At 43.4% G+C, this 25,297-nt stretch overlaps 1 protein-coding gene across 29 annotated transcripts in view; it reads right to left on the bottom strand.

Moving 5' to 3' along the window:
- Window positions 1-25,297, bottom strand: part of LOC106612695 (dystonin) — a 189,989-nt gene that overhangs the window by 57,300 nt on the left and 107,392 nt on the right. For 28 of the 29 annotated variants that reach the window (XM_014214222.2, XM_014214117.2, XM_014214148.2 and 25 more), the window contains 24 exons: window positions 25,147-25,275; window positions 24,004-24,092; window positions 23,727-23,835; window positions 16,641-22,994; window positions 16,373-16,519; window positions 15,975-16,190; window positions 15,718-15,867; window positions 15,252-15,485; window positions 14,444-14,596; window positions 13,949-14,182; window positions 13,395-13,691; window positions 8,955-9,503; window positions 8,280-8,456; window positions 7,290-7,413; window positions 5,796-6,004; window positions 5,253-5,570; window positions 4,986-5,152; window positions 4,639-4,795; window positions 2,699-2,825; window positions 2,358-2,408; window positions 1,693-1,928; window positions 1,302-1,431; window positions 851-1,050; window positions 88-589 (listed from right to left, as the gene is read on the bottom strand). In XM_014214222.2, coding sequence (XP_014069697.2) covers window positions 88-589; window positions 851-1,050; window positions 1,302-1,431; window positions 1,693-1,928; window positions 2,358-2,408; window positions 2,699-2,825; window positions 4,639-4,795; window positions 4,986-5,152; window positions 5,253-5,570; window positions 5,796-6,004; window positions 7,290-7,413; window positions 8,280-8,456; window positions 8,955-9,503; window positions 13,395-13,691; window positions 13,949-14,182; window positions 14,444-14,596; window positions 15,252-15,485; window positions 15,718-15,867; window positions 15,975-16,190; window positions 16,373-16,519; window positions 16,641-22,994; window positions 23,727-23,835; window positions 24,004-24,092; window positions 25,147-25,275 — 11,059 coding nt within the window. The remainder of the gene's footprint in view (window positions 1-87; window positions 590-850; window positions 1,051-1,301; window positions 1,432-1,692; window positions 1,929-2,357; window positions 2,409-2,698; window positions 2,826-4,638; window positions 4,796-4,985; window positions 5,153-5,252; window positions 5,571-5,795; window positions 6,005-7,289; window positions 7,414-8,279; window positions 8,457-8,954; window positions 9,504-13,394; window positions 13,692-13,948; window positions 14,183-14,443; window positions 14,597-15,251; window positions 15,486-15,717; window positions 15,868-15,974; window positions 16,191-16,372; window positions 16,520-16,640; window positions 22,995-23,726; window positions 23,836-24,003; window positions 24,093-25,146; window positions 25,276-25,297) is intronic. The other variant, XM_014214265.2, reaches the window with a different exon arrangement.

The following is a 25,297-nucleotide window of genomic DNA, read 5'->3' as shown; positions in this document are numbered from 1 at the left end:
AACCACAGTACAGCCTGAAGCTTCTCATTAAAGAGAAAAAAACATATCATATAAAAATAATGAAAGCAAATGAAATCAAAGCCAAACCTGCTTTGTCCTCCAACTGTTTGAAGGGCTTGGTGACCACCTCCAGCTGCCTGGCTAGGTCTGTTTTCAGGTAGTCCTCTGTGACCAGGGCAGAGAGCTCTGAGCAGAGGGTCTCAGCCTCTTTCAGTCTCTTCCTCTCCTCCCTCAGCTGGCCAGAGATGGTGTTAGCCTCCTCCAGCTGCTTCTTCACCACGTCAGGCTGACTGCTAAGGGCCTGCTGGCTGTTGAGCCGGGTCTCCAGTGAGGCGGCGCTCTGGCTCAGGCTCCTCAGCAGATCTTGGAACTGGCCCGTCTTCCCCACGGCCTGGTCAATGAGGCCAGCTCGCTGTCTCAGCTGCCCAGTCAGGCCCTGCCATTTCTGGGTGACGGCGGCCAGTTGGTCCTTCACCACCTTCACACCAGAGGATGGGTCCTGCTTGCCTGATGTGCTCAGGATAGCAGCAGCAGCCTCATTAAGCTGGTCATACTGTGGCTTATGGCTGTCAAACTCGTTCAGGAGGATCTAGGAGGGACAAGTCAATATGACCTTAATAAATAGCAATGCTGGTGTTTAATAATGCACATAATGTGCAAAATGGTTCAACCTTTTCAATCTTAATCATCTTGATTTTGATTAATTCTGGCAAGCCTCAACATTTGGCCAGCAGACAAAACAATGACTGTCTTTAACATTAGCTTACATGTGAAGTAGGTGACATTGACATTGAACTGTACGTGGTGGTAATAATTTCAACACTAACTAATATGTCCCATAGTGAAGTACCTGGACTTGCTGCCTCTGTGTGTTGAGCATGTTGGGGTCCATGGAGAGGGGCCCCAGGACACTGAGCATCATCTCCTTCTCTGAGAGCCACTGGCGGAGCTGTGGCTCAGTGGTCTGGAACACGTCCAGGTTCCTGTTGGACTCCTCCAGGTGCTGCTTCCTGTCCTCCACCGACCCGCTTACATCCGCCCAGGCAGCATCTGAGGAACAAACATCAGTCAGCACAAAACACCCTGGCAACTTGAACTTTGCACAGCCCCTACTGATTAGGGCTTAGCTGTATGAGTCTGCCAAGTCTGTTGGTGTGGGGGAGGCCAGGTATTCTGTCATGAAGCCTTGGAAAAGGGGGAGCGGTTGACCGGACTGGACTGACGCTGGGTAAAGCTCTCTGCATTGATGCTGTAGATATTAAAACATTTGGAGACAGACAGATGGGATGCTGCATGCATACCTATCTGTGCCAGCATCTGCTTCCATTTGACTGCTTCAGGAGAGTCTGGGTGTTTCTCAATCAAGTGGAGGAGCTTCTCTCTCAGCTTCTGGAGCTGCTCACGCTTTTGTTTCATGTCCTCCTCAAAGGCCTGTGAAAAATACAGATATAGTGCTTGACTAAAACCATCATATCTTTGATTCATTGGCTCTCTGAAATGCACAGAGTAGAGACAAGAGGCACCTGCCTAAAACATTGGCTTCCCACAGAGCATTTTGCATACCAATAATGATGTGAGATATTTCATATGATACCACTGGATGTACTAAACCACTACTATAATAAGCCATAGGGACAACAACTATTACAATGTAGAAACAGTCTATGCAGACCAGGCCTTGGCTGAATCTACCTTCTGTTGCTCCAGTTGTGTTTTCATGGCGTCTTTCTCTGTGGAAGCGGAGTTCCAGGATGCTGTTGTCTTCTTCATGTCCTTCAGCCATGTTATCATGGCATCTGTCTCCTTCTGGGCCTCTGCCACCTGCTGCACCAGGCCAGAGAGCTCTGCAGCCCGGTCGTTCAGTAGTTCTCCCAGGCTCTTGTGGCCCTCGTTGATATACGACATGTTCTGCTGTACCACCATCAGCTCTGTGGGTGGTTAGAGGTTAGAGGAGTGTTAGACACCAGCCAGTTTACCTTTTATAACAACAATAACTTGGACAAGGCACTGCTGTAAGCAGTTACAGCACTACTGGAAATGGTCACAGCAAAAATGAGTTTGTGAATTTATTTTGTGATATTGTTTTGCAGTGTGGTCTAAACACAGCTGGTTTGAAATGGGTTTTCATGCTATTGAAGGTATATTGAAAATAGATTGAAATCATTATCTTAATACATTGGAATGTAAAAAGAATGGGACATTTCCAGTAGAGAGAATCAAGGATAAGTACAAGACGAGGCCTAAAACAGACAATTTCTACCTAACAAGCAATTAAATGATAAGTTGTTATGATAATGTACAGGTCTGGAACACTGTGTTGATACATTCCTAACATGACACACGTAAAGAAAAAGTACCTTTATTGGTTAGGTAGGCATGGTTTCCGGGGCCACCACCGTTAGCAACAGCTGATCGCAAAACAAAAACATTCATAAGATATATGAATTAAGTACAAATGTCAAAAGCAAACTATACTCTATTGGGTTGTCATACATGAAAAAGATCATTGTATGATCACTGTGGATACATTGAGATCAGGGTCATGTTCTGTACAGTACAGCATAGCAAAACGTGTTGCAACAGATAACAGGTATCTCCCGTTTCATTGTTTTCTCATTCCTGAACACAACCATTTGCTTAAAAAATATCTCTAACAAACTGCTTTGAGATAATCAAAACTTCTGAAAGCATACAGTACCTGACTTGTGTGACATCTTGGTCTTGGCTGGAGATGTGAGAACACTTATGAAGCTACATAGCGCAGATCCTTTGCTATTTATATCTTGGACAGCAGAGCCTTTGGTTGTCCATTCCTCCATTAGAGCCTGAAAAGAGATCAATCAAACCAGTAACATAGTTTACACAACACTGTCCCAAATAGGGCTGTAATTTGCATGGCTACATTGAGAGAACACTGAATGACTCTGTCTCGACTGTTTATTGTAAGAAGCAGGGCCAAGCTAAATATATTTGGAGCAATGCAGCATCGAGACTAATATCTCCTCAAAAGAAACCCTTTCCAATGTCAAGTCCTGATTCATTTCATTTTAAACTGTGATTTTTCGCATGGTACAAACAAATTATTCAATATGAAAATGTGTTATTAAGTACGGAGGGATTTGGGTTTTTATCTTTGATGTTTGACCTATTTACTTATGGTTCGTTACTCTCTTCTTGTCTTTTATCTTTTATTCTGTGACACACTGTACCAGTTCATCTCTGATTGGAAGTTTTTTGGCAGGGAGTCACAGTTATTTAGTGTTTGACTCCCTAACGAGTCCTATGTAAAACACTTCCCATCCTTTTATTACTTTGGCATGGAAACTACTGTGAAATCAGGGAGGACAAAATAGTGATATATCGCACCGCACTCCTCTTACTCCATTACAAAAACACATTTAGTGCCAAACCTGTGACGTGGGTAATATGACATGAAAACATGAGCAGCAGGTAGCCTAGATGTTCGGCGGTGGAGGAGATCTTCGTGGGCTATACTCAGCCTTGTCTCAGGATAGTAAGTTGGTGGTCTGTTGATATCCCTCTTGTGGTGTGGGGGCTGTGCTTTGGCAAAGTGGGTGGGGTTATATCCTGCCTGGTTGGCCCTGTCCGGGGGTATCATCGGATGAGGCCATAGTGTCCCCCGACACCCCCTCCCTGTCTTATCTGGTGTCCTGTGTGAATTTAAGTATGCTCCCTCTAATTCCTATCTCTCCCCTCCCGGAGGACCTGTACCATGCCTTTAGACTACCTGGCCTGATGACTCCTGGCTGTCCCCAGTACACCTGGTCGTGCTGCTGCTCCAGTTTCAACTGTTCTGCCTGTGGCTATGGAACCCTGACCTGTTCACCGGACGTGCTACCTTGTCCCGGACCTGCTGTTTTCAACTCTCTCTCTCTCACTACCGCACCTGCTGTCTCAACCTCTGAATGCCAACTGACATTTACTCCTGAGGTACTGACCTGTTGCACCCTCTACAACCACTGTGATCATTATTTGACCCTGCTGGTCATCTATGAACGTTTGAACAACTTGAAGAACAATTTGGCCTTAATGGCCATATACACTTATAATCTCCACCCGGCACAGCCAGAAGATGACTGGCCACCCCTCGGAGCCTGGTTCCTCTCTAGGTTTCTTCTTAGGTTCCTGACTTTCTAGGGAGTTTTTCCTAGCCACTGTGTTTCTACATCTGCATTGCTTGCTGTTTGGGGTTTAAGGCTGGGTTACTGTATAGCACTTTGTGATATCTGCTGATGTAAAAATGGCTTTATAAATAAATAAAATTGAAAAACAAATGTGAGAGCATTGGGCCAGTAACCGAGAGATTGCTGGTTGAAATCCCTGAGCCAACTAGGTGAAAAATAAGCCAATGTGCCCTTGAGAAAGGCACTTAATCATAATTACTCCTGTACGTTGCTCTGGATAAGAGCGTCTGCTAAATTACTCAAATAAAAAAATGTAACATAAGGCCATTCAAGGCCATTTGAAGAACAAGCTCCACATTCACCTGCACCTTTGTAACATAGCTATGCAGTTGTCCTTCTTTGCACTAAGAACAGAGGTAGAACATACCATTTCCATAATGCAAATAAGTAAGGGGGGCTATCTAGTACCAGACCAGTCTGTCTGCTCACTCACATTGACTCTCTGCAGGTCATTCAATAGACTCTGTTCACTGCTGGTTGGCTGAACCACAGGGACTTTCTCTGTTGTCTCCTCCAGCCACGTCCTGAGAGCTCCAGCTGCATCCCTGAAGTCTCCCAGCTGGTCCTGGCAGGAAGACACCTCCTCCTCTCTGTGTTGTAAAAGGGAGAAGACAACCACAGTCACATCACAGAGACATATCAAATATGCCAAAACATGACTGTCAACTGGCGAGATAAAATAATGATGTTTCTTCTGTGTCAAATGAGAACAAGTATCCCCACAAGTAGATTAACACATGAGGATCAGCAGGTAGCTCTGCAACTGCCATCTTCACGTACTTCTCTTTCACAGTGTCTTTGAAGGCATTGAAGTTGTTGGAGAGGATGTCAATCTTTCCCTGAATCTGGGCCATGCTTCCCTCTGGACCCATATTGGACAGCTCCTTTGACAGCTTTTGCAGTATTTCCACATCCTTGGCATGTTCAGCCAACTCAGTGTTAGTGTCCTACAGAAACATTAGAACAGTTAGAACAATTGGAAGATCACTATTGAGCAATGCGTGGTTGAAAATGAGCATTAAATTAACATATTTGATGACTATCTACCTGCATGAGCTGCGAGAGCTCGTTGACATTTTTCCCTGGCCCGTCTGTTTCGGAGAGGGCCTGTGAGCGCTTGAGCACAAACTGCTGCACCTTGTCCGAGGTCTTCTCGAACTCCTCCACCTTGTCCTTCAGCTGCTCCAGCTGGTCCATTTTCTGCTTGTGCTTGTCACAGGTGTCAGAGAAGCGCTGTGACAGGGCGTCCATTTTGGACTGCAGCAGAGCCGCGGCGGAGGGGTCAGCTGTCTCCACAAATTTCTTCACCTTGGCCTTCATGGCTGAGATGCTACTCTGGCGACTCGAAATATCCTGCTCCAGAGCCTTGAAGAAAAACACAATGGATGACAAATATATATTCTAGAGACATTTGAATGTTTTTCAATGATTCTATAGTTTAGGTTTCATCATCTGTTGAAGATCATGCAGAGACAAATTCCAAAGTAACTGTTGAGCCAAAATAACCAGTTACAGTAAGGTCAATATTTGGTGAAATGGCTATTTGACTGGTAAAAACAGTTACACAAAGTTCATGTTTAAAGTACATACTGCCCCTTTGCTCAGCACATCTCCAATGGCTGCCGAATCCAGAGGGACTTGTCCTTTCTCCTTCACACTCTTCTCTACTCCCTCCATCCAGCTTATCATCTCATCCAGGCCATCCTGAACACTCAGGGAGCGGGTCAAGGTGATCTGAAGCTTCTCATTACGATCACTCACTGACTTGGACAGGTTGTCATACCTTTCCACAATATCATCTGAAAGCAAAGACACAATGCAATGGTTTTAGGGTCAATGCTTAGCACTGGTAAAAGTTCATACCACTTGGAAATTATGAGCAAATCAAGTCAAGGTTTTCACTGTTCTTTATGTTTGACCTTTCTGCTAAGGTCAAACATATGGAAAAGATTACTGTATCATAAATATACAGCACATACAAAAAATTATTTTGAGTCGGCCAAGCGCAATATCATTAGGGACAAGGTAAAACATTTTTACATTCAGCATCACTCCGTCAAGGGAAATATAGTATTCTTTCTAACAAAGACATCTACTTATATTTCAGGATGTTGTGCATCTCTTATTAAAATAATCAGAATTCATGTAAACATTACAGTTTTGGAAACATAGGTTGTCCAAAATAATTGGTCTCTTGGCACCACTTACCCCGGATATGGGGTAAGTTGAGCTGCTGGACAGGGTAAGTTGCGCCACCTACAAATTTCTGTACTGAATGAAATATTACCACTCCCTTCAAAAACCTTTTCCCATCTTAATTTCTCAAACCCAATTCAACACAAACACAATAACTGTTTTGTCTTTTAATCATTTTAAGCATGTTTGAACACTGGCTTAACACCTTACAAACACAATGTACTTTTTAAAAACACTTTTAACATAGAACAGGACCTGGTATTACCTCATATATCCGCGATAATGCCTGGCATTACACCTGGGAAGAAAACACTTCCATTTGCTCAAACTGTGGCTCAACTTACCCCAGGCCATTGGCTCAACTTACCCCATGGCCATTGGCTCAACTTACCCCAAGGCAAACAATTTTTATTAGCCCACATAGCTACAAGGATGAACTTTCATGCTAGGTTTAGGACCTCATATTGAAACTTATAGAGACCCCAACTGATGTATAGAACAATCTCAAAATTGACTTCGGTTAAGATACAAGCATCATGAAACCTCTAGAACAATAAATTAATTTGACTTGGTGAAGAAAAAAAATGTGGGACCTAACTTGCTTACCACTTTTCCCATGTGGTTTCTTCCTTCACAGACTATGATATGATGACCTCCTAAATATTTGGTCAAATTATTACATTTGTGTATGGTTTCCTAGAAACAAGGGATGGCTCAACTTACCACACTCTCCCCTACTACTATTTCACTCCAACAGTCATGAATCACTATTGTACTGTGTGTCAATGATAGTAACCACACATTGGCAGTGGCACTATATTGTCAAGTATTTCATTATTTTTAGAAATAGCATTGGATGAGAATCTATACTTAAGACTGATTACTCACCTACTGTCTCCTGGATCTCGTCCTGATTGGTCAACAGGTCCCCCTCAGCAGTGACCAGAGAGTCAGATGTTTTGCGGAGTGTCTCCACAGCAGTCTGACGACCAGTGATCTGATTTTGCAGAGCCTAACCATGACAAACACAGGCAGACTGAAGATTAGACAGTCAACATGTCTAACAGACAAACCACACCGCTCCATATAGATATATCAATAAACTCCAGATATATCTTTATTACAATCCTGTAATTATACAGATTTAAAGCTGGAGACAACTATTTTGTAAAAGCATCTAAAAACAAATAGTGTTATTCAAACACTCAAATACTAGAACTCCACTACTGTAACTTTACATATACCTGACTGGGTGCACTCAGGGGGAAACGTAGCATTTCCCTGACATAAACTACATTCTTGAGTTTTAGGCGCCTCTAATCTTCTATATCTCTGAGCCACTGCAATGCAACTCCATAGAGAGATGTAATGGAACATGACTTTACTCCCACTCTCTCTCTCTCTACACTACATACTTTCAGTTGCAAGCCAGCTTGACTCAATCAGAGAGTACTGCAGGGACATAATCTATTAAAGGATACTAGGCATTCTCTACACCTCTGTCCAGTCCAACTCCAATCGTAACCCCCACCCTCTCCCCCCTCAAAGGCATACGCAAGAAAATGTACCCATGGTTAGGATATTCATGTCTTGGGGACTGCTTTGAGGTTTGAATTTGGACCTATAAATAGCAGTGTTGTTTTAAAGTGAGTGGAAACACTGTATATGGAGAGGGAAGTCTGAAGCCGTGTAATGACCGCTAAACCCATTCAGTTCTCAGAGCCGTCAGTGAGTAAACTCTGAAAAAAGGCTGTTCTGTAAACAGCTATTCCTCCACTTGCCCTCCTCTAGCCCAGAGTCTGTTACACTGTGGTAATGTGCTTTGTCTTGATAAAACTCACACTGATTTGGTGAGATTCTTTTTTGTTTTTGTCATACCTTGGTGTCCTCCAGCTGTTTCTGTAGGGTTTGAGGGTCGGCAGCAATGGCCTCAGACTGTTGCCTTCTGGCTTCCTCCACTGAGTTGTTGAGCCACTTCACGAGACCAGCGGTCGAGTCCTCGTACTTCTTGTACTTGTCCACCACATCTTTGAGGTTGTTGCCGAGCTCATTGCACTGAAAGAAATGAGTTGTGATGTTGATCGCTGTGGTAGTTATTAACTTGGAACGCATGCAGTATTACTGCCTACCCTCTTCTGTATCTCAACCTATAGAAAAGATGGCCAGCAATATATAATAAAAGAGCATTTCACCTGAATTGTTTTTAAGATGAACAATTACACAAAGTCAACCTTTGCCTCTCAGTATGAGAGTGAACCAGTGTTGTGATACAGAACAATGACTCATTTGCTTTCATTTTGATTAAACAGAAATGCTTCCATCGTGTGGTGAGAGTAGGATATTACATCCATTAAAAAAGAACATTCAATCAGCCTGAGATGTATGTCTCATTCAGTGTTCACCCTACTGATTTAAATAGGTAGGCCTCCTGGTGTTACCAAGGTGGCTCAGTGAACAACATGCACGTGATCAGTAACCTTGCTGAAGACTTCGAGACTAGGCTTTAGTCCAGCGGGCTAAAACAGTCTTGTGGTACTGGTATATAAAGTTTACCTGAGAGTGCAGGGCTTTGTAGCGGCTAGCAGCCGAGTCCAGCTTCTGCTTTACAGCAGCACAGGTTCCAGTGGTATCCACCTCCAGCTGGGCATCTTTCCCCTCAGGGTCCATGTGTCCACAGGCTTTCGCCACATCCAGCACCTTCTGCCCTGAGATGGTGATGAACCGCAGGTCCCCCTTGTGGGAGATGACGTCCTCAGAGAAGCTCTTCTGTCTCTGGAGCTTCTCTGTGAGGATGTTCAGAGCTCCAGCGGGGGCTCCCAGCTCCCCCACCTCCCCCTCGGCCTGCTGCAGCCAGCCCTCAAACTCTTCACAGTCTCCCTGGAACTTCTTCAGCTCCTCCTGAACCTGGACCACGTGCTTCATCTGCTGTTCTGCCTGGGTAAGGGAAGCATCGTACCGGCTCTTCAACTCCTGGATGTCCATCTGCAGCTTGTCTTTCTCCGTGGAGGACAGGGCATGGGCCTGGTGGTCCAGCAGAGCCTGGGCTGACTGGGTGGCCATGATCATGTCCTGCTGCTGGGACAGGATCTCCTGGTGACGAGCCTGGAAGAGGAAAGAGTCCATTCAAATTCCAAAAGCTTTATTGTCAAATTGATATAGTATAATTGCCACATGAAAAACCTACAACACTGACATTTAACACACAGGACAAGATATGAAATTCAAAAATAAAATAAAGTGCAAATATTGCATTTAAGAATTGGTTAACTCTTGAGGTTCCTAGGGTCTCCACCGAGCTAGGTAAATCTGCTTTTAGTTTTAATGGACTCTATTGCTGGAATGGATTTCAAAATAAATGTTTTATATGTATTTTTAATTTAACCTTTATTTAACTAGGCAACAAATGCTTATTTAAAATGACGGTCTACACCGGCCAAACCCGGACAACGCTGGCCAATTGTGCGCTGCCCTATGGGCCTCTCAATCATGGCCGGTTGAGATACAGACTGGATTCAAACCAGGGTGACTGTAGTGACACCTCTAACACTGAGATGCAGTGCCTTAGACCACTGCGCCACAATGATGTTCTAGTGTCATTCAAGCACTTTGAAGTATTGATTGGGGACGTATTTGTTGAGGAATGTAACTGTTTTTCTGGGTGAAATGTGATGTTTTATTTGTGCTTCCCATGACTATGTTTATGTATATATATATATATATATACAGTTGAAGTCGGAAGTTTACATACACCTTAGCCAAATACATTTAATCTCAGTTTTTCACAATTCCTGACATTTAATCCAAGTAAAGATTCCCTATTTTAGGTCAGTTAGGATCACCACTTTATTTTAAGAATGTGAAATGTTAGAATAATAGTAGAGAGAATGATTTATTTCAGCTTTTATTTCTTTCATCACATTCCCAGTGGGTCAGAAGTTTACATACACTCAATTAGTATTTGGTAGCATTGCCTTTAAATTGTTTAACTTGGGTCAAACGTTTTGGGTAGCCTTCCACAAGCTTCCCACAATAAGTTGGGTGAATTTTGGCCCATTCCTCCTAATAGAGCTGGTGTAACTGAGTCAGGTTTGTAGGCCTCCTTGCTCGCACACGCTTTTCAGTTCTGCCCACAAATTTTCTATAGGATTGAGGTCAGGGCTTTGTGATGGCCACTCCACTACCTTGACTTTGTTGTCCTTAAGCCATTTTGCCACAACTTTGGAAGTATGCTTGGGGTCATTGTCCATTTGGAAGACCCATTTGCGACCAAGCTTTAACTTCCTGACTGATGTCTTGAAATGTTGCTTCAATATATCCACATCATTTTCCTTTCTCATGATGCCATCTATTTTGTGAAGTGCACCAGTCCCTCCTGCAGCATAACGATGGTCATTATGACCAAACAGTTCTATTTTTGTTTCATCACACCAGAGGACATTTCTCCAGAAAGCACAATCTTTGTCCCCATGGGCAGTTGCAAACCTTAGTCTGGCTTTTTTTATGGTGGTTTTGGAGCAGTGGCTTCTTCCTTGCTGAGCGGCCTTTCAGGTTATGTCGATGTAGGAGTAGTTTTACTGTGGATATAGATACTTTTGATACTTTCTGTTTCCTCCAGCACAAGGTCCTTTGCTGTTGTTCTGGGATTGATTTGCACTTTTTGCACCAAAGTACGTTCATCTCTAGGAGACAGAACGTGTCTCCTTCCTGAGCGGTATGACGGCTGCGTGCTCCCATGGTGTTTATACTTGCGTACTATTGTTTGTACAGATGAACATGGTACCTTCAGGCATTTGGAAATTGCTCCCAAGGATGAACCAGACTTGTGGACATTTTTTTTTCTGAGGTCTTGGCTGATGTCTTTTGGTTTTCCCATGATGTCAAGCAAAGAGGCACTGAGTTTGAAGGTAGGCCTTGAAATACATCCACAGGTACACCTCCAATTGACTCAAATTATGTTAATTAGCCTATCAGAAGCTTCTAAAGCCATGACATCATTTTCTGAAATGTTCCAAGCTGTTTAAAGGCACAGTCAACTTAGTGTATGTAAACTTCTGACCCACTGGAATTGTGATACAGTGAATTATAAGCTAAATAATCTGTCTGTAAACAATTGTTGGAAAAATGACTTGTGTCATGCACAAAGTAGATGTCCTAACCAACTTGCCAAAACTATAGTTAACAAGAAATTTGTGGAGTGGTTGAAAAACAAGTTTTAATGACTCCAACTTAAGTGTATGTAAACTTCCGACTTCAACTGTATATATAGATATATATATACACTGCTCAAAAAAATAAAGGGAACACTTAAACAACAGAATGTAACTCCAAGTCAATCACACTTCTGTGAAATCAAACTGTCCACTTAGGAAGCAGCACTAATTGACAATAAATTGCACATGCTGTTGTGCAAATGGAATAGACAACAGGTGGAAATTATAGGCAATTAGCAAGACACCCCCAATAAAGGAGTGGTTCTGCAGGTGGGGACCACAGACCACTTCTCAGTTCCTATGCTTCCTGGCTGATGTTTTGGTCACTTTTGAATGCTGGCGGTGCTTTCACTCTAGTGGTAGCATGAGACAGAGTCTACAACCCACACAAGTGGCTCAGGTAGTGCAGCTCATCCAGGATGGCACATCAATGTGAGCTGTGGCAAGAAGGTTTGCTGTGTCTGTCAGCGTAGTGTCCAGAGCATGGAGGCGCTACCAGGAGACAGGCCAGTACATCAGGAGACGTGGAGGAGGCCGTAGGAGGGCAACAACCCAGCAGCAGGACCGCTACCTCAGCCTTTGTGCAAGGAGGAGCAGGAGAAGCACTGCCAGAGCCCTGCAAAATGACCTCCAGCAGGCCACAAATGTGCATGTGTCTGCTCAAACGGTCAGAAACAGACTCCATGAGGGTGGTATGAGGGCCCAACGTCCACAGGTGGGGGTTGTGCTTACAGCCCAACACCGTGCAGGACGTTTGGCATTTGCCAGAGAACACCAAGATTGGCAAATTCGCCACTGGTGCCCTGTGCTCTTCACAGATGAAAGCAGGTTCACACTGAGCACGTGACAGACGTGACAGAGTCTGGAGACGCCGTGGAGAACGTTCTGCTGCCTGCAACATCCTCCAGCATGACCGGTTTGGCGGTGGGTCGGTCATGGTGTGGGGTGGCATTTCTTTGGGGGGCCGCACAGCCCTCCATGTGCTCGCCAGAGGTAGCCTGACTGCCATTAGGTACCGAGATGAGATCCTCAGACCCCTTGTGAGACCATATGCTGGTGCGGTTGGCCCTGGGTTCCTCCTAATGCAAGACAATGCTAGACCTCATGTGGCTGGAGTGTGTCAGCAGTTCCTGCAAGAGGAAGGCATTGATGCTATGGACTGGCCCGCCCGTTCCCCAGACCTGAATCCAATTGAGCACATCTGGGACATCATGTCTCGCTCCATCCACCAACGCCACGTTGCACCACAGACTGTCCAGGAGTTGGCGGATGCTTTAGTCCAGGTCTGGGAGGAGATCCCTCAGGAGACCATCCGCCACCTCATCAGGAGCATGCCCAGGCGTTGTAGGGAGGTCATACAGGCACGTGGAGGCAACACACACTACTGAGCCTCATTTTGACTTGTTTTAAGGACATTACATCAAAGTTGGATCAGCCCGTAGTGTGGTTTTCCACTTTAATTTTGAGTGTGACTCCAAATCCAGACCTCCATGGGTTGATAAATTGGATTTCCATTGATTATTTTTGTGTGATTTTGTTGTCAGCACATTCAACTATGTAAAGAAAAAAGTATTTAATAAGATTATTTCTTTCATTCAGGTCTAGGATGTGTTGTTTAAGTGTTCCCTTTATTTTTTTGAGCCGTATTATATATACAAAATAAAATTATAAGGAAAAGGTCAATGCAGCTATTAGAAAAAGGGACCTGAGCCTTGTGAATTCAATGAATTGAACAACAAGCCACTATGAATCAAGCACCACCAGAGAGAATAGGTTAATTTACCTTGACCCTATCATACTGCTTGTCCAGGTCCAGTTTTGGGGTCTTCTCTGTAGCCTGTCTGCCAGTGTCATTATCTGTAGTCTGGAGAGCGTTTCCATTGTTTCCATTGGGGTCATCATCCTCTCCCAGAATGTTCTTGGCTGAGGTCTCCGATGGCAAAGGCATGTTCCCGTTCTGTTTGCCCATATGGTCTGTCTGATCGACCCCCATCCCTTTCTCATTCCCTATGTTGTTGATCCAGTCCAGCAGACCCTCGATCTTGTTCTTGCTCTCCTCAAGCTGCTCAACAACAGCCTCCTAAACAGGTAGAAAATAGCGAGTTACATGATGTTGGCTAAATTATATGATTAATTAGATAACTATACATTTTGTACATATATTTTATTTTAATAAGTAAGCAATCATCAAGCTGAATAACATAAATCATTTTATGTGTCTTTAAGCGGATCTATCTTTTCCTACAATAGAAAGTTTAACTGTCATGATTCAGATTTGCACCGAGTCATGGTATATGGATAATATTGATGCATGAAAAATGTAATATGTTTTCCAACCTTCTCAGTCTCCTGTTTGATAGCAGTAGTCACAGACTTCTCCACGTCTTTCCTTGACTCCTCGGCCCGTTGGTTGATGAGTTTGACCTTGCTCTTGGCGTCCTCCAGCTTGCTCTCGATGGCAGCGATCTGATCTGGGTTCAGCTTAGACCGGTTCTCATCCAGGAACGTCTTGGTGCTGCTGATGACCTCATTCAAGGCACTGCCGTTGGTCAGGATGTCTTTCTGCAAGGCCTGGACATTTCATATTTAACACACAGAGACACAGATGCAGACACAGAAAGCATGATAACAGAAATGTTAGGTGATAAATTAGTGAACCCATCAAACAAGATTCAGTATAATAGCAATACATGTGTAACACAATGTGCATAATTGTGTATACAATAAATGTGTAGCAATGACATCATACTTAAAATAAAATAATGTAGCCATACATTCTATAGTTCATTTATTAGATAACCAAGATTTCGTCAACAAGCTACTGTACTGTACCTGATGCTCTTTCTGGACCTGCTGCAGGTCTTCCACACTCTCTACACTCTTGGCCTGCTGCTGCTGGCCTATCAGACAGTTCTCTGTATTGGTCAGGTTGTCACACAGCTCCTGCAACTTGTCTGAGAACTCCTTCTGTTTCTCCACCAAGCACTGCACACACCAGAGAGCAATGTTACAATGTTACTCTCCTCCCAACAGCATACACTACATAGTACGCATTAATCATACTGGACGTTCGTAGATAGTCAACCCCTGATGACAATGGTCTGAGTATGCTGTAAACATGCTAGCCACTCAACAGGCCAGCAGTCTGACATGGTAAAGAAAGAGGACGGGTTCAGTAGAGAGCAATAGGACATTTGTTCACAAGTGTGTTAGTGCTGAGGTTGGTTGAGAAAAACGTTCCCACACTGAAGATGCCTTTGGAGTTTGTCCTCTGGAGTTTAGAGTTTAAAGGTGTGTTGAAGCCTGTGAAACGTAAACACGACCAGGAGAAAGGTTAGCGTTTGGCTGTGGCCAAGCAATGGTCTTTTTGGTGTTAAATGAAACATGCAAGAGACTAACTTCTCATTAAAACACATTCAAAACACATCCTTATAAATCTGACTTAATGAATTCTAGTGACATTATTATTTTATATATATTCTAAAATATATATCATGACGATAATTAGTTTATGTAGCTATAAAATACACACACAGCCACACTTCACTTCAACCAATACATTTTCATAGTTTGCTCAACAAACTGAAATCGACTCTTTCCAAGGTGCAATGGCCCTAAGCCCAGTCATTTGGGTCCAAACCTTCTGCTGACTCTCATTCTCGCTGATCTCCAGCTGAAGTTGAAGGGTGTGTCTCTGATTGGCCACCCTCTCCATCAGATCCTTAATTGCCCTCTGGGTGGCGCTGAGAGACTTGAGGAGGTGCCTGCTCTGGGCCGGGCTCAGGAACTGGGCATGCTCTGAGATAAAGTACTGGATGTCAAACGCAGTGTCCTCCAGATGCCTCTGGGTCCCTGACACATTAGTCACCATGTCCTAGAAACACAGACAGGGGTCATGAAGGGGGCTGAACCAATCAACACAACTCATTGGATGTATAAATGTAAACCATAATATATTGTGTCATTGGTTAATTCTAGGGAAAAACTACAAACTTTTAATTTCGTTTCATATAACCTTAAATGCTGTGTATTTTATTCATATATACTTAAAATACACTACTGTAGGTGAATAAGGAACATAAGGAGAATTAGGTATGAAAAGATACCTTATTATTCTGGATCATTTCTTTCACTGTGTCCACGTCATATGTGTTCAGGATGTCGAGGTTGCAGGCCCTCTCAGAGTTGTCATGAATACAGCCTGATAGTTGATCAAGGGTACTGAGGAGCTCCTGGTATGTTGACTCCAAATTGGCCTGAAAAACACAGTTCATACACTGAGGATTCATTTAATTTACTTTGTATTTACTGCAGTTCAGTAACATAATTTCCTCGATCACAACAATGAGAAACAAACACTGACCTTTCCTTTATCAATAGCCTGCGTTAGAACATAATTCCTTTCTGCAGACATTTGGCAAACGTCTGCAAATGCTGGCTGCAATTCTCGAAAGGCTGAAGCCAGATCTTGGTGGATATGCGTGGGAATGAGTTCATTAGCAGACTTTAACAGCTGCTTGGCTATGTCCAGATCTCTGGTTAGAAAGCTAGCCAGTGTAGACAGATGTGCTTCCAACAACTAAAAACAGAAGTGGGTGAATGTTGAAACAGATGCTCATGCAAGGAGGGGACACTCAGAAACAGAGAGAAAAATGTAAGTGGCTAGAAAGTACTGAAGGTGCCACATTCTTTCAGGGATGCATTGTTATTATAATGTATTCAAACCTTTCTATGGTGCATTTAAGTGTATGTGATACAAACCTGAGATTCCTCCAGCTGACTGTGTAACTCCTCCATGTTGTTACTCAGAGAGCCCTGCTTGGATGACAAGTCGTTCCTGATCTCCACTAGAACATCTGCATGATCCTGAAGTCTACCAACACACTCCAGATAATCCTGGGTGGAGTACTGTTGCAGAAAATACATAAAATACATAATATATATGAATCATTTTAAATAAATACATGTCAAATACATGGGTAGTAGTTATTTTATATGCATTTATATGAGTTTCGAACATAAAACTTACCCTGACCGTAGGTTGAACTGCTTCAGCATTGCCTGTGTCTGAAATGGTTTCAACCTCAGTAGATTGATATAGGTCAAGACCTTCCATGGGATCTGCCACGGCACCTTCAGCCTCATCGGACGAGCCCTCCTCCTGGATGATCTCCAGGTTGCGTGGCCTGTCCTCATCAGGAGCACCCCCCAGAATACTGCTCAAAGCTCCAATCACATCTCTGAGCATGGCAGGGTCTTGGCTTGAGGATACACTTTGAAGAACCTGCTGAAACTGAATCTGGGTCATATCAGATGGTGTTTCTTCATGGGGTGGTTTCCCTCCATCCAGACTAGTTTTACCTGAACGGAGAGCCTCATGCGTCAACAGATCCCTGAGGAGATCTGGACTACTACTTTTCACAAGCCTAGGAGCTGCATCTGTCTCACCACCAAAATCACCAGAAACTCTTCCATGGGACTGTGGATTGTCCTGTATCAGATTGATGATGCCCTCCAATGCTTGGGTCTCAGCCTTTTGTAATTCATCGACATCTGCCCCCTCCACTCTCATTCTCACCAGCTCACCTAAACCGGACCTTAGAGCACTATAGATGGCCGACACAGGTGGTGGGACACTATCAGGTGTCATGAAGTCTGGTTGAACATCAACAGTCATCAGATGGGTATGATTCTCATCACCAATGCATAGATTTTGCCTATTTCCATCCTGTGTAAGATCTGACCCCAGGCCAGGCTCTTTACCCTTTACCAGATGCTGTGAGGTAATTTCTGATGTTGAGGGGGTATTGGAGGAAGAGTCTGGTTGAACAATAGCAGCCATCGGCTGGGGATGATTCTCAACTGCACCACATTTATCTTGTTTAACAACTGATCTCATACCTGGCTCTGTTGCCTTTAATGGATACCCTGGGAACATTTCTGATGCTGATGACAAACTTGTATCTGGCAACTTCTCAGACACAACTGAGTTACATTTGTCAGTACCTGTCTGTCCTGTCTGTGATGACTTGGACACAGTGGGTGAATCAGCTTGATCAGTAATCTGTGAGACACTACCATCAGATGAATCTTCTTGTCTCCCTGAGGATGGTTTGCTGTCATCACCCCTGCTTGATTCAACCCTGTCATTAGCTTTAGCGTTAACATTAGCGTTTGAATTTGACAGATGTTTATCAGTCAGTGTCAGATCAGGGGTAATTCTGCTAGATATTACTTTAGTGGGAGCAGTTTCTAACTGCTCTTGATCACCGATATCGTAGCTGTCATTATTGTCACAGCGTGTTTCTATTATCAGTACACTGGATACAATAGCTAAATCAGAGGAGTTAGTCAACTGCACTGGAGTCTTTTTTTGACCTGTGGGCTCACTTTGACTGTACCCGCTCTGAGAGGATGTAGGCTTGATATCTCCATCTGACTTCCCTAGCGGTTGCTGAGGTGGCACAGTGCTAAACGATGGAAGTCCATCACTGTTCATTACCATTTTATCCACATTGACACCCACGACTGTGGACGCTGTGCTTGTTACATCGCTAGACAAATCTCTCAGTGATGAGCTATCTATTCTCTGATCTGACTCATTGACTAGCTGGCTAGCTGGCGGCTGAACTGCGTTCAACACATTCTCCATTTTCCTTTCATCAGACAACAGATCGCTATGTGATGAGCAGGACACGCCCGAGTCACTCTGAACAGGACTGGCAGTCTGGTTCCCCACTATCTCACGGTATCCTGCTCCCAGCTGCCCATCACCCGGAGTGAAGCCGATTGCCTCACAGGACAGATCCGTGTCTCTCCTCAGAGAACTGTTACCATCTTCCTCTGTCTGTCTCACCTCTTTAGCCTGGGCCTGAGGAGCTCCGCTATCTCCACTATCGCTCAAACTGAGAGAGTTTGATCTGTTTGACAACGTGTCATTGTGGATGGAATTTCTAGACCCAGGGACCATGTCTGACAGTGGACTGGTAGGGGCCTGTGAGGAACCATCTTCCCTTAATGAATATGATGTGTCAGGTTGATGGATGACACATTCCCCTGTTACCTGATCTGACAGGATAGGTGATAGGATCTGTCTACATACCCCATGACTGATGGTGAACGAAGGTAGTAAGGACTTCTGGGAATCGCAGTTCTGTTCTCTGTTTCCTTCTGCATCCACATCTTCCCCTGCATGTCTATTCCTATTCTCTTTACCTTCTTCCCCATTGACATCCTCATCAGGGGCGTCAAGAACCAAAACCGCCACCTTTTTGTCTGTTTGATGTTGACGTATATTCTCGGCCTCGTTGTTGTCTATGAGGCACAGACTCTGGGAATAAGAAATCCTGTGCACGCAGTTTCTATCAGGGTCGATGATTGCGTTGTGTACTGGGTCTGAGTGAAGGATCTTTTCAGCCAAATCATCATCAATCAACCCTGAATCCAGCGCTTCATTTACACGAATAGTGCATCCAGACTTGGAGTCATATACACCACCCAACAGGCTCTGCTGTTCCATGATCTGCAGGGCTATCTGGGAGGATATGGAGCCTCTAGACACAGCTTCTTTCAGGGTTGCCACTGTGCTTCTCTCATCCCCTAAAACCTCTCCCTTGTGGAGCTGCAATGCCAGCACTTCTAACACAGTCTCCTCATCCACAAGGCCCTTATCAAGAGCTGCATCAAGGTCATAGCGTTTCCCAGAGATGATGTCCAAAATACCACCCTCCTCTAGTTGGGCTCTGAGAAGGTGGATCGCAAAGCCTCTCTCATCTTCATTGTCCCATGCTTCTTCCTCAGTGCATGGAACCTCTGTGGATGTGTCAAGGGTGTCTGCCAATAAAGTGGACAATGGAGATGATTCAGATTTTGTTTTCTTGTCTGTCTCACAGCCAGGTGTCATTGGATTTGTGGGACGTTGTGGGGAATCTTGTGCACCCGGTGGCATGTTCAGGCCGGTGTCAATTTTCATTGATGTTGGGACTGTGCGCATTGTGTTTTTCTGATCGATTCTGTCAGGCAAAACACACATTTCAGACGCATGCTGCCTGGTATTCTTTTCAGAGTCAATAGATATGGATGATTCGTCTGTGAAACTGTGCACTATCTCCCTTTTGGAATGTTCTACATTATTTTCAGAGCTAGAATATTCCTTTTCTGCTGGCATGCTTTTGGAATTCTGCGCAGCTGAGGGGAAACTTGTGTCTGTGTCATTCACCGTGCACAATCTTTGGTGGATTGACCTTTCCAAAATGATTTGGGTGGCTGACCCTTCATTGAAAGTGAACGTCTCTTTTGGTTGATTATCTGAAGAGGAGGTTTTTAAATCAAACGCCAATGGTTCTGGGCTTGTGTTGTTAGTGTTCTTTAGATAGATGCTATCACACAAAACACTTCTTTCAGAATCAGGCTGTCTGGTATAATTTTCAGAGCTAGACGATTTATCTGTAAAACCTTGTACTAGCGCCATCTTGGAGTCCTGTACACATGAGGGCAAGCTAATATCTGTGTCATTTACAGAGCATGATCTAGGAGTTCTGCTTTTCAAAATGGTTTGTGTGGCTGAACCTCCATTAAAAGTCTCTGTTGGTATATCTGAAGCTTTATGTGAGGTTTCTACATCAATGTCAAAGGGTACTAGACTTGTGTTGTTTGTTCTCTTCTTTTTTTTCTTCTTCTTAAAAACACTTGCTTCAGAATCCACTGAGCAGGATCTAGGAGTTGAGCTTGCCAAAATGGTTTGTGTGGGTGATCCTCCATTGGCTGTCTCTTTTGGTTGATTATCTGAAGCTATTTCAGAGGTTTCTAAATTCATTTCAATTAGTGCTAGGCTTGTACTGGTAGAACTAACCTCTACAGATGCTTCCACTGTGAGGCCTTGTGCCACTGTCCTTCTGGAATCCTTGGCACCTGATGACAGGCTCATGTCTGTGTCATTCACTAAGCACAATCTAGGAGGAGCTGAGTTTTCCAATACAGTTTGTGTGGCTGAAACGGCATTGACAGTCTCTTTTGTTTGATGATCTGAAGCTATTTCTGAAGTTTCTACATCAATTTCAAATGACAATGGGCTTGTGCCCTGTCTGTTCTTTTGATAAATGCTATTAGACAAAACATTGGCTTTAGAATCATATTGTCCGGCATTCATTTCAGAATGAACAGCTACAGATGCTTCCTCTGTGACACGTTGTGCTAGCAAGCTCATGTCTTTGCCACTCACTAAGCATGATTTAGTAGGGGATGAGCTTTCTGACATGGCTTCTGAGGCTGATTCTCCTTTTGGTTGATTATATAAAGCTATATCTGAGGTTTCTAAACCAATTTCAACGGATGATGGGCTTGCGTTCTTTTGATAAATTCCATCAGACAAAACACTTGTATCAGAATCATGCTGTCTGGTATTCTTATCAGAGCCAGATAACTCTTCTGTGAAATCTTGCGCTAGCATCCTTTTTCCAACCTGTGCACCTGAGAGCAAGCTAATGTCTGTGACATTTACCGAGCACGATTTAGGAGAGGTTTGTGTGGCTGAAATTCCATTGAAAGTCTCTTTTGGTTGATTATCTGAGGTTTCTACATCAATTCCAATGGGATTTATACCCATTGTGTTATTTTGATAGATGCTTATTTCAGAATCCGGCTGTGTGGTGTTGTTTACACAGTCAATAGCTGAAGCAGACTCCTCTGTTCCATCTTGGGCTAGCACCATAAACACATTATTAGAAAAGGCTTTATTGTCAGATTGATTATAATTTGACTTATCCTCCCTGAAGAAACTGGAAGCATGATGGTCTTTCATTGTTCCATCTGTTTCCTCGTTAATGTGCAAATATCCAAAATCCTCAGTATTGCTTTCAAACGAGATCTCTGAATCTTCAGAAATATCTTCTTTCAAAGAAATATCCACAAAAGTGGCCTCACCAAGTGCAGTGTTTTGTAGCTGGTTTTCAGATGTCTCTACTGAAATGTTAACTAAAAGTTCAGCCATTTTAGTCAACTGTCCATCGAATATTAAAAGCCTTTGTCCGGATTTTGGATCCATGTAACTATTCATCATGAGGTATGAGATAAATAACTGTTTTGCCTCGATGGGAGATGGGGCATTTATGGTCTCATCATCAATCTCAATATCATCTGTAGGGCGACGGGATCCTCCAATCTGAAGCTCCCTCAACATCAGCCAGCTAGAAAATCTATCATTAAGGTCATCAACATCAGGAAAAACATCTGGTATTTCAATGGTTTTCAACACCTCTGCTGTATGTGTGTCAATGAAACCATTTTGAGTAGCATAGTTAATATCCATTACCTCTGAGTCTTCTGCTATGTAAAGGGCAGCTATCTTCTGTCTATTGCTGAGCAGTTTGAATGCCAGCTGATTGGTGATGATTTCATGCTGCAGAGAGGTAGACACGGTCAAGATTTCACCAGAGTGAGGCCATAAAAGTCCCATGAACCCCTTCTGTTTCTCCAGCACCAAGAGTGCACTGCTAGAGCTCATCAAATCACACTGAACAGCCTCATCCACCGATAGCCTTTTGCCATTCTGAGGGTTCACTATGCCTCCATTTTGGGCCTGCTGGCTCAGTATCCCAGTGGCAGTGCCTTGATCGATCAAGCCTTCTGACAGGGCTTCCTCTACGGTGAGCTTACGGCCTGTTTTGGGGTTGAAGATACCACCTGCAAACAGCTGAGCCCCCAGCAGCCTCATCGTGGTCTGTCTGTCAATCAAGCCCTCATGAACCGCACTAAATACACTAATCTCCCTCCCAGATGTCAACTCCATGTTTCCATTGTGGCTTTTCTTCACCGGCAGCAGTCGCAGTCCAGTCTCCACATCAGCCACGCTCCTCTGCACCAGCTGGGTGAGCGAGACCTTCTCTGCCGTGCTGGGGTTGATCAGGTCCTTCCATGTGTCCTGTCTTTCCAAGAGCTTGACGTACAGAGGGGCAGGGATCAGGCCAAACTGAAAGGCCCTCTCCAGGGTCAGTATATCGCCCGTGTAGGACACCCTCAACCCACCTGTAGCCAGCTGGATCTCTATAACCTTCATGGCCAGGGGCTCAGAGATGGCCCCCTCTCTAACCGCTGCTATCACAGGGAGAGGTTCTGAGGAGAACGCCGGGCTCAGGATACACTGGTTGGCTTCGTTGAGCTCTCTGAGCTGCTTCCAGGTGGGCTCGTCAATGAGGTTGTGATGTAAAGCATCGTCCAGCTCCAGACACATCCTTAACTGAGGCAGAACGAGGCCAGAGGTGATGAGCTGAGCCTCCAGGAGACAGAGCCCAGTGTTATGGTCGATCAGGCCGCTCTGAACAGAGCTAAACACAGAGTAGACCTCTACACTTCCAACTTCGAGTACCCCCTCAATGGTCTGAAACGCCTGTGGAAAAATAAATTAAGCATGAGCAGACATATTCAACAACAAAATTGTAAAATCCAAAATGTTATGATACAAATCATATAGTTGATTTATTATTGACAAATTGTCATAATTTATACTGTATTCCAAAGAAAGGTGAAACATTTACTCACCCCTCAGACAAGCATGTGAATGTTAACAGTTCATATGCAAAAGTGCAAGGCTGTGTCAGTGTGATTCAACAGCAAGAAGAAGTAGACACACTAAAGGCTGGCATGCATCTGGGAACAGAATACTCAGTATCTTGCAAAACAAGAGAGCAAGTTAGACACAACACAACAAGGCTGTTATATTTGGTTGTTGGTGACCACCTGTAAGAATGAAAAGGAGATCACCAAAGCTTGGTTTCAATGATGGCTGTGAAAAGTCAGAATGAGGCTGGGTGACATGAAACACTCATGCTCCTAGAAATAGAAGCATGTTTACAGCATACTCAGTTTCATTGGGTTTTGAAGAAAAACCTACTTTCCCTTCTCTTGAGAAACCTACTTTCCCTTACAAGTCAACATAGTGTGTTTAAGATGACAATGAATATGGCACAAGAGGAAACCTATCACACCATGCCAGAGTCCATTATGGGAAAAAGGGTTAGTCATGCAGTTGAACAGTAGGTGGCACTTGTGCATAATTTCTCACACCACACTGTAAACTCCCATCCAGTGGTTCAGAGATAAAGTCCAGTATCTATCTAACCTGCTCGGTAGATGGCGTCTGATCAGAACACTGCTGGGAGAGATCACTGTAGGCCTGGTGGAGGGATTTCAGCTGCTCCTTGGCTTCCTGCTTCTCATCCTCAGTCATTCTGCAACTCAGGACATCAGAGGCATTTTAGTTCTCTTATCATAATCATATCATTAAATAATTTAAGGCATACAAAATATAATTGAAATAATTTACAGTGCAGAGGGACATGAATGAAAATGTCAGCCTTAAAAACCTCACTATCATATGTTATGATAATTCAACTCACTTGTCACTGTGTTTAGTTAGCATCAGCTGTGTAGTTCTCAGTGCTTCTGCAATTTGCTCCTTCTTTGTTACCATTTCTTCCATTGAAACCTGAAATAACAATGGGTATACCTTATACATGTATATACATCTTACTGTTTATTCTGATCACTCGATATGCCACTTTGTAGCATCATATTTGTCACAATAATATACACTGACTTTTCACAAAAAGTATCTGAGTTGGGTTTGTGCTATATATTAAACTCAGATATCCAGTTCCTGATTTTCATTCATTTGATTTGCACAGAAATATTTATTTGATTTGTTTTTATTTTCTTATCATATAGTTATCACTTAAAATAACTAGTGCCTAGAGTTTTTCCTGACTACATGAACCTGACCAGGAGAAACCAGGTCAAAGCAAGTCCGACTGGGGCGCAGACTTTTTCCTCGCAGGTCAAATGTTCATGAAAAACTCACCCTGATCATAAGATCATTTTCTAAGAAGAACTGTGCATCCACATTGTAATGCTTTTCAATTTAAAGACCATTTAATAATTGTATGCAGAAAAATGGCTTTTCATTTAAATCCATATAAAAAGTGTTAATGGTGCAAAATGTTCAGTCCTTGCATATTAAATATAATAACATGTTCAAGGAGTAGGGGGTATTTATAATCATGTTATATTGAAATACTAGAATGCTTATGTAACTGTGTCATCTTTGTTTATATCGTGAGTTATGGGTATAATTACAAAGGCCCTGAGGAGTCACAAGGACGACAGAGACCGTGGGCTAATGATTCAAACTTGGGGAAAATAACTTTCTGCTCATATTCAGATGTAAGGGATTGACCCATACTTATATCACATATTTGTAATAGGGTAAAGAAATAATTAGAGAGTATCAAAAGCATTGTCTTTATTAGAACTAGGCACATACAGTAACAGTGAAAGGTTGTGCGACTTTTTGATTTTATTGCATATTCTTGAAATTGAGCACAACCATCAGTATATAAAATGCAATTTTTGCATGACAGGTTATACACACATAATTGTGGGCATAATGATATACTGTATACAATGACAATAGGCAAACAAGAAATATACAGGAAATTAAACCGTAAAGTAACAGTAAATGCATGTTTGCACACAGTATTTACCTGGGGCTTACTAGAGGCCTCTGTGCTGGCTTTACCATCTTTGCTCTGGCCAGGTTTCACACTGGTCATCCAACCTAACAGCTTGCTAACTTTATCACCATGCTCTTTCTTCTCCTCATCAACAGATCTCTAGGATTTGAGGAAAGAATTT

This window comes from Salmo salar, chromosome ssa01, assembly GCF_905237065.1.
Source record: "Salmo salar chromosome ssa01, Ssal_v3.1, whole genome shotgun sequence".
In the NCBI taxonomy this organism is placed as follows: Eukaryota; Metazoa; Chordata; class Actinopteri; order Salmoniformes; family Salmonidae; genus Salmo; species Salmo salar.
Note: the sequence above shows the minus strand (reverse complement) of the source record. Positions and strands in the feature narration are given on the sequence as shown.